This window comes from Orycteropus afer, unplaced genomic scaffold, assembly GCF_000298275.1.
Source record: "Orycteropus afer afer isolate SDZICR_OR568_19922 unplaced genomic scaffold, OryAfe1.0 scaffold00132, whole genome shotgun sequence".
Lineage (NCBI taxonomy): Eukaryota > Metazoa > Chordata > Mammalia > Tubulidentata > Orycteropodidae > Orycteropus > Orycteropus afer.
In genome coordinates this window covers 3281525-3300979 of record NW_006921719.1, presented here as the reverse complement: position 1 = coordinate 3300979, position 19455 = coordinate 3281525, and the positions used below count along the sequence as shown (strand labels likewise).

The window sequence follows — 19455 nt, the reverse complement described above, 5'->3', positions numbered from 1 at the left end:
TGGTAGCATAGTGCCTAAGGCACTTAACTGCTAACCAGAAGGCTGGCGGTTCAAACCCACCAGCCACTCCTCGGAAGGAAGATGGGGCACTCTACTTCTGTAGTGATACTGCCTCAGAAACCCAAGGAGGTGTTGCTATGAGTCGGGTCCGACTCAACGGCACATAACAACAACAACAACATGCCATCCTCACAATTGTTGTTGTGCTTGAGCCCATTGTTGTAACCACTGAGTCTACCTATCTTATTGAGGGTCTTCCTCTTTTTTGCTGACCCTCTACTTTACCAAATGTAATGTCTTTCTCCAGGGAATCATCCCTCCTGATAACATGACCAAAGTGTAAGAGATGAAGTCCTGCCATCCTCACTTCTAAGGAGCATTCTGGCAGCATCCATTAATAATTGGAATGTGTAATGTACAAAGTATGAATCTAGGAAAGTTGGAAATTGTCAAAAATGAAATACACACATAAAGATTGGTATCCTAGGCATTAGTGAGCTGAAATGGCTTGTATTGGCTTTTTTTTTTTTTTTTTAATTGTGATTTGGGTGAAAGCTTACAGAGCAAATTCATTTCCCATACAGCAGTTCACATACACACTGTCTCATGACATTGACTACAATTTCCCACAATGCAACAGCTCTCTCCTCACTTTTTCCCCATAGTTACCTCTTCTCTGTGTCCTTCCCTCCCATGCACTCCTGCCCCCTGAGCTCTATCCCTGTACATACACAGCCCTTCTAGGCCCCCATGATTGATCTCTCCAAGGAGTGTGTGTACATAATATAAATGTTCAGCTCATATGCCTGTCTTTTGTTTGGCTGGAAGCCACAAGAGTGGGTTCAATTCCAGACCTGAAGGGCAGCTAGGGGCCATCGTATCAGGAGTTCCACCAGGCTCTATTAGACCAGCAAACCTGGTCCACACACACACTTTTTTTTTTTTTTAATGATTTTGAGTTTTGTTTCATATTGTTCTCCCACTCTATCCAGGATCTCCTACATAGAGCCCCCTCCAAGTGGTAGCCAGGCACCATCTACTTCTTCTGGTCTCATAGTCATATAGACTGAGGATCACATGGTGTACCAGTTCCTTGGACTAATTGTTTCCATGTGTCTTTGGTTTTCTTTATCCTTCTTTGCTCTGGACAGGGAGAAACCCATTATTGTATCTAGATGGCTGCTTGCTAGCTTTTAAGATCCCAGTCACTACTCACCAAAGTAGGAGGTGGAACAATGTTTTGTGTAGTGTGTTATGCCAATTGAGCTCAATGACCCCTGCGACTATGGTCCCGAGCCCACAGGTTCAACTACTTGCTCCCTCTGGGTAGCTGGCTGTGCCCAAGAAGTGACCACAACATTGTTCCTTGTCAGCTCTACTGTATACCTGAGAATTCTTACAGAACATACAAATACACTTGTAAAATCATTATCTGCCAACCCTATATATGATCTTGGGAACACTCCCCCCTACATAGACATACCTAATAGTTCAGCCTGTCCACCCATCTATCTACCTGTAGATCAATGTTTGCCTTCATTGACAATGCAGTACTGTATGTCTAAAAGGGTTCATCTTTGTTGTCTGTACCTCTGATGTACCTCTCTATGTCTTCCTCTTCCTCAATGCCACCGTATTGATCACTCACATTTAGTACATTGCCCTTCTCTTCACCCAAACCAACATACCTATCTAACAGTGCTCCCTCCCCTCCCCCTCCCACCCATGGTAACCAACAAAGAAAATTTTCTTCCATATATAAACCTTTCCTTGACTTTTTACAATAATGGACTAATACAGTATTTGTCCTTCTGTGATTGACTTATTTCACTCAGCATAATGTCCTCCAAGTTCATGCACATTATGCAGTGTTTTGAAGATTCTACGTTATTCTTTAGAGTTGCATAGTATTGTGTATATGTAATTTCAGGATAGGTCCACCTTTAAGTGTGTGACTTGCTATATTCAGTGGTAGCCTATATGACTATGAGACTAGAAGAACTAGATGGTTCCCGGGTACCATTGTCAACCACTTGGAGGGGTATCTATGTAGGAGATCTTGGATAGAGTGAGAGAACAATGTGGAACAAAACTCAAAATCATTTGAAAAACAAGAAAAGAGGGACCAGGTTTGATGGTCTGATAGATCCTGGTAGAACCACTGAGACTATGGCCCCTAGTTGCCCTTCAGGTCTGTAAATTGAACCCACATCTGTGACTTTCAGCCAAACAAAAGACAGGCATATGAGTTGAACATTTACACTAGGTAGATACACTCCTTGGAGAGAACAATCATGGGAGAATAGAAGGGCTGTGTATGCACAGGGCCATAGCTCAGGGGCCAGGAGTGCATGGAGGAAGGACACAGGCAAGAAGTAACTTTTAGGAGGAGGTGGGAGGGGAGCTGTTGCACTGTGGTAAATTGTAGTCAATGTCATGAGACAAAGTGTATGTGAGCTGCTGTATGGAAAGTGAATTTGCTCTGTGAACTTTCACCCAAATCACAATGTAAATAAATAAAATCTATACTGAAGCACAGTGCTGTCAGTGACAGAATAATATTCATAAGCCTACAGTGGTGTTGCTTCCAATAACACACAGGCCACAAAAAACTGACAGATGGGTGATGGTAAGCTGCAACAGTGACCATGAAAATGGAGAAGACCAATTAAAGAGATTTCCAAATTACAAATGATTTTTAAAAAATTTGGTGGCAAATTAGACATGAAATATGAAAAGAAAAGGACAGCCAAGAACAGCTCTGAGGTGCCTAGCTGGGTCTATTTGGATAGATGAAGAGCTGGTGATGATGTGGAACAAGCATTTGGAATTAAGAGGTAAGGGAAATAAATGGAGGGCCGTTTGGGACTTCCTGAGTTTGCACTGTTGTGGAACAGGGTGATGGGAGATGTTCAGGAAATGTTTTAATATTGAATCAAGGGAAAGGGTGAGGTTGGACAGGTAGATGTGGGTATTTTCTGCATGGGAATTGTGATTGTATTTCTGAAATAGATGAAGTCACCCTGGGGCAGTGTGTGGAGTGAGAAGGAAACACTTGGCCCCATACTTTGGTGTGGTTCCAATATCTTTATTTCAAACTTCCTATTCCTGACATTTTCCTTTGGAATCCAGTTAGGTCAGTTTGTTCTGGGAAGCTTGTGCTGGTATGACTTTTGGCCACATGGGTTGTTTTCATACCTGTTTTTTGTCTAGACTTCCATGGTTACAAAGGATATAAGACCATCTCAAACTGGCTTAAGAAGAATGGACAAATTACTAGCTCATGAAATTGACAAGTCCTAAAATGCAGCTAACTTTGGACACATCTGGATTCAGGAACTTAAATGATTTTGTCAAGAGTCTACCTCTCTCTGTTTCTTAGCTCTGTTTTTGATTTCCACCTCCACCACCCCCCCCATGTATTTTGAGGGAGTGAGAAGGGGGCAGATTGTGCAGGGCCTCATAAACCTTATAAAACACTGTGTTATTTATTCTGAGTGAGAAAGAAGCTATGGGAGGATTCCAAGTTGAGGAACGGCATGAGCTGACTTACAGTTCTGCAGAAACACTCTATTAAATGTTGTTGTTCTTAAGTGCCACTGAGTTGCTTCTGACTCATAGTGACCCCATGTGACATAGGAAATGTCTTCAAAGGGTTTCTAGGCTGTAATCTTTATGGGAGCAGATCACCAGGTGTTTCTCCTACAGAGCTGCTGGGTCGGTTCAAACTACCAACTTTTCAGCTGGCAGCTGAGTGATTAATCATTGCACCACCAGGGCTGCTCATTTTGAAAATAGATATGGAAAATCAAAGAGTAAAATCAGGAGAGCAATGGTGGAAACATAGAGACTCCATACAGCAGCTCACATACATTTTGTCTCATGACATTGACTACAAAGACTGCAATATTCCGGATGAGCAAAACCATCTTTAAACACCCTGTCCTTGGCCCCACATCCCTCTCCAGCTTCTGCTTTATCTGTCAATTTACATTTGCAGCAAAACACCTTAAAAGAGTAGTCTATACTCAATGTCTCCAGTTAATTAATCTATACTCCGGCCTCCAATTTCTTCTTCCGTCATCCTCTCTTGAATACACTCTGACCAAGCTGTGTCCACATCATTCTACTTTCATAGCTATTAGCAAGTTACCAACACGTCCACCTCTAAGTCTGTGCATTGCTATATTCAGTGGTCAATTCTCAGATTTTATTCTACTTGTTCATAGGAATATGATAGCATTTGACAATTGCTTCTTCTTTCCTTGATATAGTTTCTTCTTGGCTTCGGAATCCATTGTCTCCCTTCTCCTCCTGTGACATCACCTTCTTTTCAGCCTCCTTTCCTAATTCTGCCTCTTGTCCCTGATCTCTAAGTTGAAGTACCCCAGGACTCAGTCTTCAGACAATTTCTCTTCTCTGTCTATACTCATCTACTCTGAGTGATCCATTCTCTTTGTTGAGTTCATCCATTCTGAAGGTTCCACATGTTGCCTATATACTGATAATTCATATCCCTGCATCCACAATGCTTTTTTATATTCCTCCAAAATAGAAAGAATGTGTCCTGTACCTCTTCTCAGAATATTTTTAAATGCATAAGCTAGAATGCATTGTATTACAAACGAAACCACTTTTAATCAAAATACAGATACCTATTTAATAAACCAAATATGTGACCTAGTAATATATGTACTTCTTTGCTATTACCTTGAATAGCAACATCTAGCATCAGATCCAATATTGCCATAATTTTAAAGTAGAGTTTGCATAAAAGATACTTTGAGATATCTGTAATAATCATAACCTATGTTTAAATATCTGTGATTTTTATTAGTGAGAATCAAAGATGCTCCTGATACTACTTTGTTTTCTTGCTTCCATCATAATTGATGGAAATTCTACATGACAGAGTTAGTGAAAAGGTCACCAAAAAAAAAAAAACCTCACTGTTGTTGAGTCAGATCTGACTCATAGTGACCCCTCCTTGGGTTTCTGAGGTGGTATCACTACAGAAGTAGATTGCCCAACCTTCCTTCCGAGGAGTGGCTGGTGGCCTTGAACTGCCAGCCTTCTGGTTAGCAGTCAAATGCCTTAGGCATTACGTTACCAGAGCTCCCTGAAAAGGTCACAGACCCTCTGATTTCCATCTATGAACTCCTGCCAGGTTCATGGTCCCCAGGGCCATGCTTCAGGGTTGAGGCAAATCCTGTTTCTGCTGCTTGAAATTCTCTTTCTGAGGTATCCGCATGGCTTGTTTAACTTGATTGAAGGGCTTTACCAAGCACCTTTTCAATTTATTTAAAGTTGACACTATTGCTTATATGTTCTTTAACATGAAGAACTAAGGAATAAACTAATATACTTGAAATGCTTCACAGTCTCTCACTTTAAGTGAGACTCTAAAATCCACTAATTGTGAGAGTGTAGGTCTGAATTAATAAAGACCCCAGAATTGTAAAAAGTTTCCAAACCTAATTATTACTTAAAAATTTTTCGTCTTTGTTGTTGTTGTTGTTGTTGTTACATGCCTTTAAATTAGTTCTAACTCATAGCAATCCCATGTACAACAGAATGAAACACTGGCTGGTCCTGCACCATCTTCACAATCACTGCTGTGTTTGAGTTCATTGTTGCAGCCACTGTATTAATCCATCTCGTTGAGGGTCTTCCTCTTTTTCTGTGACCCTCTGCTCTACCAAGCATCATGTCCTTCTCTAGGGACTGGTTCCTCTTAACAACACATCCAAAGTGCGTGAGACAAAGTCTCACAGTCCTTACTTCTAAGAAGCATTCTAGCTGTACTTCTTCCACGACAGATTTATTCATTCTCTGCTTTCAGTCTTTAAGTGAGAATTATTTAGCAGAGGTCTTAAGGAAATATCTCTTAATTAATAATAATGGTTTAAATTCTATATTAATTGTTTACATGTTGTGGAGGTTAATGAAGTGATTGAGGGAAATTCTGAAACTATTTATACTCTTCTCCTAAAAATATTTAAGGAGGCTATTTTATTTTGAACTAGTGCACCCTTCCTCTAAATTGCCATAGATTCAAAAATAATAGTGTGTGAATTTATGAGTTGTTTTATTTTTTTTTTACTATATTTCAGCATTTTATTATCTTTGCTATTTGGAAGAGAATATTGGCATGGATAGCCAAAAAGTCACACTGATTTATCTTTAGGATACAGTATGATTTTCTTCTAGTAGGTTCATTCCTTGGTTCATTCATTCATTCAGAAATACTCATCTAGTATCTGCTCCTTGCCAGGAACTATAAGCTCCTGGTCTACTGGGGAGGCCCAAGATTAGTGCAGTAATAATACTGTAAAAAAGCAAAGGACAAATATTGTATTAGTCCGTTATTGTAAAAGTTAAGGAAAGGTTTATATATTGGAGGACATTTTCTTTGTTGGTTACCAGGGGGGGGAGGGGAGGGGGGGGGAATGCTGTTAGATAGATAGAGATAAATATTGATTCGGGTGAAGAGAAGGGCAATGTACCAAATGTGAGTGACCAATATGGCAGCATTGAGGATGAGAAAGACATAGAGAGTTACATGGGCAGTATGGGGAGGAAGTGGAAGGGGAGCTGCTGCATTGTAAATTTTGGTCAATGACATGAGACAAAGTATATGTGAACTGCTGTATGAAAAGTGAATTTACTCTGTAAATCTTCACCCAAATCCTAATTAAAAAAAAAAAAAAGAAAAAAAAAATCTACCAATTACATATAGCTTCAAAAATAATGATTACTTCTAAGAAATCAGCGTTTAGTTAGAACATAGTGGCTACAAAGATGTGATTTATATTTTGCAAGATGTTCTTGATAAAAAAATCTACATATAAGTTTAGCTGTTTTATGAGATGGACTATTTTCATTACAATAGGACTGCTTATTATATAAAGAATAAAAGTGATATATAAATGAAAAAAAAAAATACTGTAAAAAAGCACCAGTCCTAGAAGACACATAATATATCTGGGTTGTAGAAATATATAAAAGAATGAATGAGTGGATGAAAGAATATTTCTCACACATATCTCAGAACTGAAAAGGATTTCAGGAGATAATCTGACACAGTCCCTTGCCTTCACTCTTGTTATTCCTGAGCAATATGGCCTGAGACCTTCAGGAAACCACAAATTCACTTCTGTGGTCTTTAGATCGATAATAAAGATGCTTAATTTGCCATTCTAATGTTACCATTTGAAAAAGTACTAAGAGAGTGCATAAAAGAGACACCAAGTATCAACAGCACAAAAAGTGGGAACTTTGGTCTAGACCTGCCAGAGGCTGGGAGGAATTTCTACTAGTCAGAGCACCGAGTCATAACTCTGAGGTTAAAAAACCAACCAACTGCCATTGAGTTGGATCCGACTCATAGAGACCCCTCCTTGAGTTTCTGAGGCAGTATCACTACGGAAGTAGATTGCCCAACCTTCCTTCCAAGGAGTGGCTGGTGGGTTTGAACCACCAGCCTTCTGGTTAGTAGTCAAATGCCTTAGTCACTATGCCACCAGAGCTCCCAACTCTGAGGTTATGCAGAAAATAAATAAATAAAACCATCAAACTAGTACTCGAGAGGCACATGAACTGCAACCACTGTATTTAAATTTAAAAAAAAGAAAAAAGAAGAAGATAGTACCTGTGTTAAAGAAGCTCTGCTGGTGTAGTGGGTAGTGGGTAAAGCATTTGGGTGCTAAACAGAAGGTCAGCAGTTCAAACCCAGCAACTACTCTGCAAAAGGAAAATGGGGCAATCTGCTTCCATAAAGATTTATAGCTTCTGAAGCCCAATGGGAGTCACTATGAGTTGGATTCGACTCAATGGCAATGAATTTGATTTTTGTTTTGGATCTGTGTTGTGTTCCCAGTAGAATCTAGAAAGATGAGATGAAAACGGAGAGAGAAAGAAAAAAAAAAGAATCTGCTGACAACCAAAAAACACCAAACCCACTGCTGTCAAGTTGATTCCAACTCATAGTAACTCTGTAGGACAGAATAGAATTGCCCTTTAGGATTTCCAAAGCTATGACTCCTTGTGGAAACAGACTGCCATATCTTTCTCCTGAGGATCAGCTAGCTGGTACGTTCAAACCACTGACCTGTTGATTAGCAGCCAAGCACTTTAACCACTGTGCCTCCAGGATTCTTCAGCCAGTCTACGGAGAGGTAGAGATTAAAATGTTGTTAAGTACCCTTGAATAGATTTTGACTCTGATAGTAACACTGCTTTAGTTATCTGGGGCTGCAATAACAAAAATACTACAAGTGAATAACTTTAACAAACAAATTTGTTCTTTTATCCTGTTGTTGTTGTTATGTGCTGTCGAGTTGGACCCGACTCATAGCGACCCCTCCTTGGGTTTCTGAGGCAGTATCACTACGGAAGTAGATTGCCCAACCTTCCGTCTGAGGAATGGCTGGTGGGTTTGAACCACCAGCCCTCTAGTTAGCAGTCAAGTGCCTTAGACACTACGTCACCAGAGCTCCCTCTTGTTGTTGTTGTTATGTGCCGTCAAGTCAGACCCGACTCATAGCGACCCCTCCTTCGGTTTCTGAGGCAGTATCACTACAGAAGTAGATTGCCCAACCTTCCTTTCGAGGAATGGCTGGTGGATTTGAACTGCCAGCCTTCTGGTAAGCAGTCAAGTGCCTTCGGCACTATGCTACCAGAGCTCCTGAGCTCCCTCTGTTGTTGTTGTTGTTATGTGCCATCGAGTAGGCCCCGACTCATAGCGACCCCTCCTTGGGTTTCCAAGGCAGTATCATGACGGAAGTACCTACCAGAGCTCCTATGAGCTCCCTCTAGGAGGCTAGAAGTCTGAATTCAGGGTGCCAGCTCTAGAGGAGGGTTTTGTCTCTGTCGGGTCTTGGAGAAGATCTTTGTCTCCTTTCAACATCTGTGGTCTCAGTACCCCTTGCAGATCTCTATAGGTCTTGGAATCAATCTTCCCCTGGGTCTGGAGCTTCTCAGTGCGGGAACTCCAGGTCCAAAGGATGCACTGCGCTCCCATTTTTCCTTCTTGATGGGACTTAGGTCTCTCCTTTCTGCTCACTTCTCTCTCTTTTTTGCTCTTGTAAAGTAAAATGTAGGGAGCTCTGGTAGCATAGTGCCTAAGGAACTTGACTGCTAACCAGAAGGCTGGTGGTTCAAACCCACCAGCCACTCCTTGGAAGGAAGATGGGGCAATCTACTTCCATAGTGATACTGCCTCGGAAACCCAAGGAGGAGTCACTATGAGTCGGGTGCGACTCAACGGCACATACCAACCATCCAACCAAAGTAAAATGTGTGACTCAAGCCAGGATGCAACTTGAGTAAGGTTGTGACTTTACTACTTGAGTAAGAGTGGAACTTGAGTCACATCCTCTTTTTTGTTGTTGTTATTGGATACCCAGTTGTTGTTGTTGTTGTTGTTTTAACTTTTTGTTGTGATTTTGGTGAAAGTTTATAGAACAAATTCATTTTCCATTCAACAGTTCATACAGATTTTGTTTTGTGACATTGATTACAGTCCTCACAATGTAACATCTCTCTTCCCACTTCCTCCCTGTGTTTACCTTTTCCCTGTGACTTTCTTTCCTATGCACTCTTACCCTCTGAGCTTTCTCCCTGAACAAATGCTGCCCTTCTGGATCCACTGGTTGATTGTTCTAAGGAGTGCACTTTCCTGGCGTAATTGTTTACCTCGTAGGCCTGTCTACCCTTTGGCTGAAAGTTAAGCCAGAGGAGTGAGTTCAATTCCAGGCCTGAAGGATGACTAGGGGCCTGTTTTGAGCAGATGGTGATGAATGATCACTCCACTCAAAATTTGTGTCTTTCTACCATGTCAGGTTTATTAATACATAAGAATATCAACAAACCAAGAGTGGATGCCTCCACACACAAAGGGCTTACTAAAGCAAAAGTAGATAAACAGAGTTAGTGCTTATCAGCCGGCATCAGGAATAAGCTTGAGGACAAGCCCAAAGTCTGCAGTTCTTGTGATAAGGTCTGTAGTGATGCCTTCTTCAACTTGATTGTGGCAATATCGGTGTTTACTCTATTAGACTCCATGGAAGGAAGTTTAGTGGAACCAATACCAGGTTACCCCAGATGAGCTGCCACTGCTGATTTATCCCTGGAACCAGGAGTCTCCAGAAAGTGCTGGCTACTACCCACGTTGGCCAATAATGGCCATTTCCTTATGTAACCTATACTTTGGTTGCTCCGAGAAGATAGAGTACCACACCACGAATGTGTAGGTTTAAAGTGAGATCACTCTCAAGACTGGCTGCCTGGAAATGGAGTCTCCTCCACCAGACCTGGACATAGTCTCAGGATGGAAAGGAATGATGTACATCTTAGCTACTCCACTGAGGGAGTTAGACTCTCACTTGTGCGATGCCTCTGGTGTTGCACCAAGCGATGAACTGCCGTTCTGCTGGTTCTTATATACTCTGTAATCAGCATTTTCCTATCCTATCTTGTCTTTCTATACCGGACTTGTTCTTTTATGATTACTTAGCTTGTCCACACCCTTGATTACTTCTGTCACACTCTTATCTTATCATAACACTTGTTTTTTATCTATTCTAAACACTTGTTCACTACAATCCATATTTCTTGTTTACCTTAACACACTCTTATTTTATTATTACACTTGTTCACTACAAGACCATAATATAGTCTCAGGGATTTCATCAGTTTGATCCCGGATGAGTTCTGGCTGACCCAGGAGAAGTCTATGGGTAGGGCACCTGGACCTGGAAAAAGTTCCTGCCAGCCCAAACTGCAGTTGGGATCAAAATGCCTGGTTCCAGAAGGAATTCTTGCCTGCCAAAAAAAATAGCAAGGGACAGGGTGTCTGGTCCCAGGAAAAGTTCCTGCTATATCAAAATGCAACTGGGTATAGGGCGCCTGGTCCCAGAAATAGTTCCTGTCAGCCCAAAAGGTGGCTGGGAACTGGGCAGTTGATCTTGGAATTAGTTCTTGTCTACCCAGAAGGCAACTGGGGGAGTGCCTAAGTCATTGACTGCTAACCAGAAAGTTGGCAGTTCAAACCCACTGGCCCAGCCACTCCATGGAAGGAAGACTGGACAATCTACTTCCATAAAGATTTACTGCCTCAGAAATGCAATGGTGTCACCATGAGTCGGAATTGACTCAATGGCAGTGAGTTGTTTGTGATTTTTTGTTTTTTACCCAGAAGCCACCTAGGGACAGGGTGCCTGACCCCAGATGAGTTCTTGCTGGCCCAGAAGGTGTATGGGGACATGGTATATCTGGACCCAGAAAAATTCATGCCAGTTCAAAAGGTGATTGGTAGCAAGTCACTGGTTCCAGAGGGAGTTCCTGCCTCCCTAAATGCAGCTATAGGCAGGGTGTCTGGTCCCAGACAAAGTTCCTGCTTTCTCTAAAGGCAGCTAAGCACAGGTTCTCATTCCCATAAACATGTTCCTGCTGTCCCAAAAAGCAGCTGAGTGTAGAGTACCTGGTCTTAGGCACTTAGGAAAAGTTCCTACTGGCCCAAAAGGTGGCTTGGGAGAGGGGGTCTAGTCCTGGGACCTGTTCCTGCTGGTGGCAGAGCACCTGGTCCAGGATGGAATTCCTGCTAGTCCAGAAGGTAGGTGAGTGTAGGGTTGGTCATACCCACATTCACCAGGAGAATGCTGTCAGCCACCATTGTGGTTCCCCATGTTTTCCTCAGCAAGTGGAGCCAATTATCAGCTTACTGCCCGATCAAAATGCCACTTGCATATGTTCAAAATGGCCACACTGTCAGGGCAGTCAACAGTCCACAGCTCTGTTTGTCTCCCTATTTGATGTTTTCATTCAGTTTCTTCTACTAGTTGGTATTTAATGCACTTCTTTATCCTTCCCTTTGAAGCTCAGGTTTCCAGGATAATCTTCTATACTTGTTTCAACTGGTTTCTCATTTCTTTGTTGTAGAGAGTCCATGTAGCTTGTCTGCCTATTCCACCATCTTGCCAAAAGTCTTAGAATCACACTCTCTTGTAAGGCTGTGACTCAAGGTGCAACTCACCCTAGTTCTGCCTCATTTATATGTAGGTATTAGGATTTACAACACATATAACAAATGGAATTTGACTATTAACCAGAAGACTGGTGGTTCAAACCCATTAGCCACTCCTCAGAAGGAATATTGTAGTGATATCACCTCACAAACCCAAGGAGGGGTCGCTGAGTCAGATCCAACTCAACAACAGTTAGTTTTGTTTTGTTTTTTAATAACAAATGGAGGACAACCACACAATACTGGGAATCATGGCTTTGCCAAGTTGACACATATTTTTGAGGGACACAATTCAATCCATGACATTCCACTCTTTGTTGTTGTTGTTGTTAGGTGCCAATGAGTTACCTCCATCTCATAGCAACCCCATGTACAACAGAATGAAATACTTTCTGGTTGTGTGCCATCCTCACAATCCTTGCTGTATTTGAGCCCATCAGTCGAGCCACAATGTCTATCCATCTCATTGAGAATCTTCCCCTTTGTCCTTGCCACATGTAAAATACATTCACCACATTGTATCATTTCCAGAAACCTTAAATTGACTCCACATCAAAAATCTCATCTTCTGAATCATATAAATCAAATATGGGTGAGACTTTAGGCATATTCCATCCTGGGGGAAAATTACTCTTGATCTGTGAACCTGTGAAATCTTGATTAACAAGTTACCTCTTTCCAAAGTACAATGGTGGAACAGGCACAAGGTAGACATGCTCCACTCCTGATTCTCCTTTCTTTCTTGATGGTAGTAAAGTCCCTCTTCTCTACTCACTTCTCTCTCTTTTAATCTCTTTTAAAATAAAAGGTGAGACTCAAGCAAGAGTGTAACTTGAGTACTTGAGTAAGGGTGGGGACTTGAGGTGTGCCTTCCTGTAAGATACAACCCAGCTTAATCCTGCCTCATTAACATATAACTTACTGCCATTTAGTTGATCCTGACTAATAATGACCCCCATAGGGTTTCCAAAGCTGTAAATCTTTATGGAAACAGACTGCTTTGTCTTTCTCCTGCAGAGCAGCTGGTGGGTTTAAACCACTGAGATTTTGGTTAGAAGCCTAATGTCTTAACCACAGTGCCATCATATCTCCTTCATTAACATATAGAGGTTAAAATTTACAACACATATCACAAAACAGAGGATAATTACATCAGATTACAAAATAAAGGATACCCACATAATACTGGAATCATAGCCTAGCCAAGTTAGCACATATTTTGAGGGAATACAATTCAATCCATGACAAATTCCATGTAATAGAGAAGAACTGCACTACAGGGTTTCCTTGACTACAGTCTTTATGGAAACAGATCACCAGCTCTTTCCCGATATTCAACCACAGAAATAAAGTCATTAGAAGCAGAAAATAAAATACTCAGTGTGTAAAATGAGACGAATGAACTAGGGCAAGCTGGAGAATTTCTTTCAGAATGAAGAGGAAAATAACAGAGAACTAAAAGCAATGAGAAATAAGTGATGGGCAGGAAGGATATTAACAATCACACAACTGGTGTTCTTGAACAAGAGAACAGATACAGCCTTAAAGGTTAAAAAAGAGAGAGAGAGAAAAAAAAAGATGGAAGTATTACTAAGTGGGGGGAAAAAAGACTGTAGTTTGCATATTGAAGGCCCGAAGTGTTCTAGAAAAATTAATGGGAAAATAATACTATTTCCTGCACGGCTCGGGGCTTCTGGAGTGGGTTTATTTAAGGCTGGGCCCCAGACAGGTATGTGTGTAGCTTGGAAGTGAGAAGAACAGTTAGGAATAACTAAGGGAAACAAATTTTTCTGTCAGTTTGTTGTCCTGTGGTGACTTGCATGTTACTGTGAGGCTGGAGGCTATGCCAGCGGTGTTGGAAAATTCCAGCAGGGTTACCCAAGTTGGATAGGTTTCAGCAGAACTTCCAGACTAAGACAGACTTGGAGGAAGGGAGAGGCCATCCACTTCTCAAAGAATTGGCCGGTGAAAACCTATGAATAGCCATGAAACACTGATATATATTACTGCAAAACTTTAGGAATAGCCCTAAAACATTATGTGATATAGTGATGGAAGATGAACCCCTTAGATCAGAAAGCACTCAAAATACAGCTGGAGAAGAGCTGCCTCCTCAGCATATGCAACACTGCAACGCACTGCTGTAGAGTCAGATCCGACTCATAGTGACCCCTCCTCGGGTTTCCAAGATAATATTGCTACAGAAGTAGATAGCCCAATCTTCCTTCCAAGGAGTAGCTGGTGGGTTTGAACCACCAGCCTTCTGGTTAGCAGTCAAATGATGCCTTAGGCACTACTCTACCAGAGCTCCCCCTCCTCAGAGTAGAGCTGACTATAATGGTGTGGATAGAGTAAAGCTTTTGGGACCCCCATTTACTGATGGAGCACATCTCAAGATGAGAAGAAACCACTACAGACATTCCATTAATAATCAGAACAGAGGCTACACGAAGCATGAATTCAGGAAAATTGGAAGTTGTCAAAAATGAAATGGAACACATAAAAATCAATATCCTAGGCATTAGTTAGCTGAAATGGACTGGTTTTGGCCATTTTGAATCATACAGCCATATGATCGATCTGCTATGCTGGGAATGATAAACTGAAGAAGAATGGTGAGGCATTCATCATCACAAAGAATGTATCAAGATCTATCCTGAAGTACAATGCTGTCAATGATAGGATAACATCCATAGGCCTACGAGGAAGATCAGTTAATACTACTATTATTCAAATTTACACACCAAACACCAAAGCCAAAATGAGGAAATTGAAGATTTTTACCAACTTCTACTGTCTGAAATTGACCAAATATGCAATCAAGATGTGTTGATTATCACTGGTTTGGGAATGCAAAAGTTGGAAACAAAGAAGAATCACCGGTAGTTAGAATGTATGACCTTGGTGATAGAAATAATGCTAGAGATCGCATGATAGAATTTTCCAAGAATAATGACTTATCCAATGCATATACCTTTTATCAACAGCACAAACAACAGCTGTACAAGTGGACTTCAGCAGATGGAGTACACAAGAATCATATTGACTGCATCTGTGGCAAGAGGTGATGGAGAAGCTCAATATCTTCAGCCAAAACCAGGAGCTGACTGTGGAACAGACCATCAATTGCTCATATGCAAGTTCAAGTTGAAGCTAAAGATGATTAAAAGAAGTCCAAATGAGCCAAAATATGACCTTCATAATATCCCTCCTGAATTTAGAGACCATCTAAAGAATAGATTTGATGCATTGAACACCAGTGACTGAAAACCAGAAGAATTGTGGGATGACATCAAGGACATCATCCGTGAAGAAAGTAAGAGGTCATTAAAAAGACAAGAAAGGAATAAGAGATCAAAATGGATGTCAGAAGAGACTCTGAAACTTGCCCTTGAATGGAGAGTAGCTAAAGCAAATGGAAGAATCGACAAGATAAAAGAATTGAACAGAAGAGTTCAAGAACAGCTTGAGAAGACAAAGTCAATTATTATAATAAAATGTGCAAAGATCTGGAGTTATAAAAGCAAAAGGGAAGAACACTCAGCATTTCTCAAGCTGAAAGAACTGAGGAAAAATTTAAGCCTCTAGTTGTAATATTGAAGGTTCTATGGGCAAAATATTGAATGATGCAGGAAACATCCAAAGAAGACGGAAAGAATACACAGAGTCACTGTACCAAAAAAGAATTGGTCAATGTTCATACATTTCAGGAGGTGGCATATGATCAAGAACCAATGGTACTGAAGAAAGAAGTTGAAGCTGCACTAAAAGAACTGGTGAAGAACAAGACTCCAGGAATTGATGGAATACTCACTGAGGTGTTTCAACAAACAGATGCTGCACTGGAGGCATGCACTTGGCTGTGCCAAAAGATTTGGAAGACAGCTATTTCCTAATCATACCCTAGCAACATTTTTGAAATTTCAGGTCACAGAATGACTTGTACAGGAATCCAGAAAGGAAAAAAGCAAATAAACAACAACAACTATTTATTATTTAAAATTTATTAACATGTAGTAGGCTTGTCTCAGATTTCTTCAAATTGTTAAATTCCACATGGGCAACATGAACAAAGTGTTACAGGGAAAAAAAGTTACAACACTTCTATTCTGTAAACCTCTAAGCTGTTGGTTCTTGGTGAGGATAAGAGAAAAAGGTTTTAGACATTCAAGGATTCATAATCTTTCATACCCACTGATCTATTTTGTGGGGGAAATACTCCAACAATATTCTGCTATCAAAAAAGAAATGAATCTTAATTTGTACCTCAATCATGGAGACTTGCAGTATAAAAGTAATGATAATGAAACACTGAAACAATTTAAATATAGAATTTAGCCTGAGATTTTTTTCAATGTGTTAAAACATTACAAAGCTAAAAAAAAAAAAAGTCTTTAAAATATCATACGTAAAGATGAAATAATATTATTACCATTAGAGTTGGAAACAACACAAATATATCTCCTATCACTGTTATTTGTCAACATTTTTCTAGAGTGCCTAGTTAATAAACAGGAAGAAGAAATCAGAGGTATAAATGTTGGAAAGAGATAAAATTGTCATTATATGTAGCTTGTTTACCTGAAAAAGAGATTCAATTAAAAAAAAAAAAACCTATTCAAAATAATAAAGTTCAGTAAGATGACTGGATACAAGATAAATAGGCAATTATTTGTAGCTTTCCTAAGTGCCAGCATTAAGCAACTACAAAACATGTTTGTAATGATCCTATTTTGTATAATAAAAAAATGTTTAAGATACTCAAAACCAAACCCATTGCCCTTGAGTAGAATTCCAACTCATAGTGACCCTCTAAGACAGCATACAACTACCCCATAGGTTTTCCAAGACTAAAAGTCTTTATGGAAGCAGATTGCCACATCATTATCCTGTAGAGCAGGTGGTAGATTCCAAATACTGATGTTTCAGTTAGTAGTTGAGCACTTTAACAACTTCATCACCATGGCTTCTTAAGTATAAGATACCTAGGAATAAAGTTACTAACAAATGTACAAGACCTTCCTACATTGTGCTTAAGAGATAGGTTCTGAAGCAAATTGTATGGGTATGAGAATCAAAATGTCACAGTGTATATGGTACATATAAAGGGCATAGTGGAAATGCACTTTGTGCATTTGGTGCAAGTGGTTGATGTTCAGCTGCTCATTGAATGGAGCTTGGAGTCCACTCAGAGGTGCCTTGTAAGAAAAGCCACTCAGAGGTGGTCTAACTGAAAAAGCAACCAGTGAAAATGTTATGGAGCATAGTTTGTCTCTGACAAACATGGGGACGCCATGAGTCAGAGTCAACAGCAACTGGTTCTGGTTAAGGTGCATTGCATGTGTTGTGATGGTAGTGATGACATCTGTTTTTGTCAGAAAGCCATGCCATATCTTCTACATTCTCTGTAGCCAAAGCTCCACAGAAGAGGTCACCCTCAGAACCAGTTACACAGCACTACCTCGGGTATCATCTGTGACTGCGCCAGCTCATAAGAACCAAATTAAGATCCCTTTGAGTCTCAAATTCCACAGTCCAATGAAATGCTAAGACTTCTCAAGATTTGGATGATGAAATGGAATTCTTCATGACCCCTTCTATGATCAGGCTCCCACAGTGCTGTTTACAGTCTCTGTACCTCACCACATCAACCCAGACTTGAACCTCAACACTTCTTTTTGTCCCCTGAAATTATCTTAACAAAAACATTAATGAACAAAATATATTTCCCTAAAAACTTCATAGTCTTCCTAAAGGAGGAACATTTCATTGCATATGCACAGTGAACAATTTAAATTTTTATATTACATATATTTGTTTTCCAAAGATTTCTTTGTGATGACTCACCACTGGGGATTTCTTTTTCTCCCTCCATACTCACAACCCAGCCTCACCTTTCCAACCATTTTTCCACCAAACTTCAAATTTCTCTCCCAATACAAAGTAAAGCTATCCCCCTCTTTTTGGTTCCTTTTCCTGAACTTGTAAGCCAATCAAGTGCTCAGGAGACCAGAGACCTTGGCTTTAACAAGATACCCCCAACCTCCACCATAGAGGAGTTGTAGAGATAGAAATGGCCTCTCTTCCTATTATTATTTGTGGTTAAAAACACATTTGCTGACTTCTGTTCAAAACACTAAATGGTATTTGTCACATGGTTATGTGGCCCTGATCTTAAAGGAATTGCCTTTGTCATATTTGTTTTTGCTCCCAAGGTGTCCCTCAGCCCAATGTAACTTGGTTGAAGAGAGGAGGATCTCTGAGTGACAATATTTCCATGCTTTTCAATGGATCCCTGTTGTTGCAGAATGTTTCCCTTGAAAATGAAGGAAGCTATGTCTGCACAGCCACCAATGCTCTTGGAAAAGCCATGGCAACGTCTGTACTTCACTTGCTGGGTAAGTATCAAATTCTTATTCTTCTTCAAGTGCTTCCTATAATATGTACAAAGTAGGGCACAGGTGGTTTTTTTTTTTTGTTTTATTTGTTTTTATTCTGGGATCAAGGAATAAACATGATGGATACTGTATGGTTTTAGATATTTTTACCACAGCCCACTTGCAAATGAGCAATACAACTCTGTCTTAGAATATCTTGCTCTTAAAATGTTGACACTTTATTGATGTCACTCTTTGGCAAAGAACCTGCACTGGGATATAAACTTTTCTGCCGAGATTTTAAAAACCTTCATTTTCTGCCTGTCAATTTGCTAAACTCCTGACCCCTATTCTGAGCTGTCACTGGGCTGTCCTCAGTTAAGATGGTTTCCTGCCCTCTGATCTAACACATACTCATGCACACACATGCATACAGAAGAGACACCATACACACACACACAAGCTATACTCCTTCCCTCTTTCAGGCTTCCAGACATACTGCTTTCCTAGAAAGAAAATGCCCTTTCCTGCCTTCCTTACCATTGTCCCAATCCCTCCCATCTTACAGGACCAATTGAATTCCTACCCCCTTTGTGAATTCTTCTCTGATTCTCTTTGTCATCCTTCCTCTGGGCTCATGAGTTGGTACCTAATTAAGCCCTGACGTCAACACATTGCTCTCCAAGTGTTGCCTCATTCATTTCTGTCTTCTCAATTAAATTGTGGCTCCCTCAAAGTTAGAAACCAAGTCCAATGTTTCTTTTGAGGTTGTTGTTTTTATGTGCTGTCGAGTTGGACCTGACTCATAGCGACCCCTCCTTGGGTTTCTGAGGCGATATCATTATGGAAGTAGATTGCCCAACCTTCCTTCTGAGGAGTGGCTGATGGATTTGAACCAGCAGCCTTCTGGTTAGCAGTTAAGTGCCTTAGGCACTATGCTACCAAAGTGGTTTTCTTTGTGTGTGTGTGAGATTTGGGTGAAGATTTACAGAGCAAATTCACTTTCCATACAGCAGTTCACATATACTTTGTCTCATGTCATTGACCACAGTT

General features: G+C 40.5%; 1 protein-coding gene across 1 annotated transcript in view; it reads left to right on the top strand.

The window, feature by feature from the left end:
• The window catches only part of ADAMTSL3 (ADAMTS like 3), a 598021-nt gene that overhangs the window by 535026 nt on the left and 43540 nt on the right, over positions 1 to 19455 (top strand). The window contains exon 24 of the mRNA XM_007945172.1: positions 18241 to 18423. Coding sequence (XP_007943363.1) covers positions 18241 to 18423 — 183 coding nt within the window. The remainder of the gene's footprint in view (positions 1 to 18240; positions 18424 to 19455) is intronic.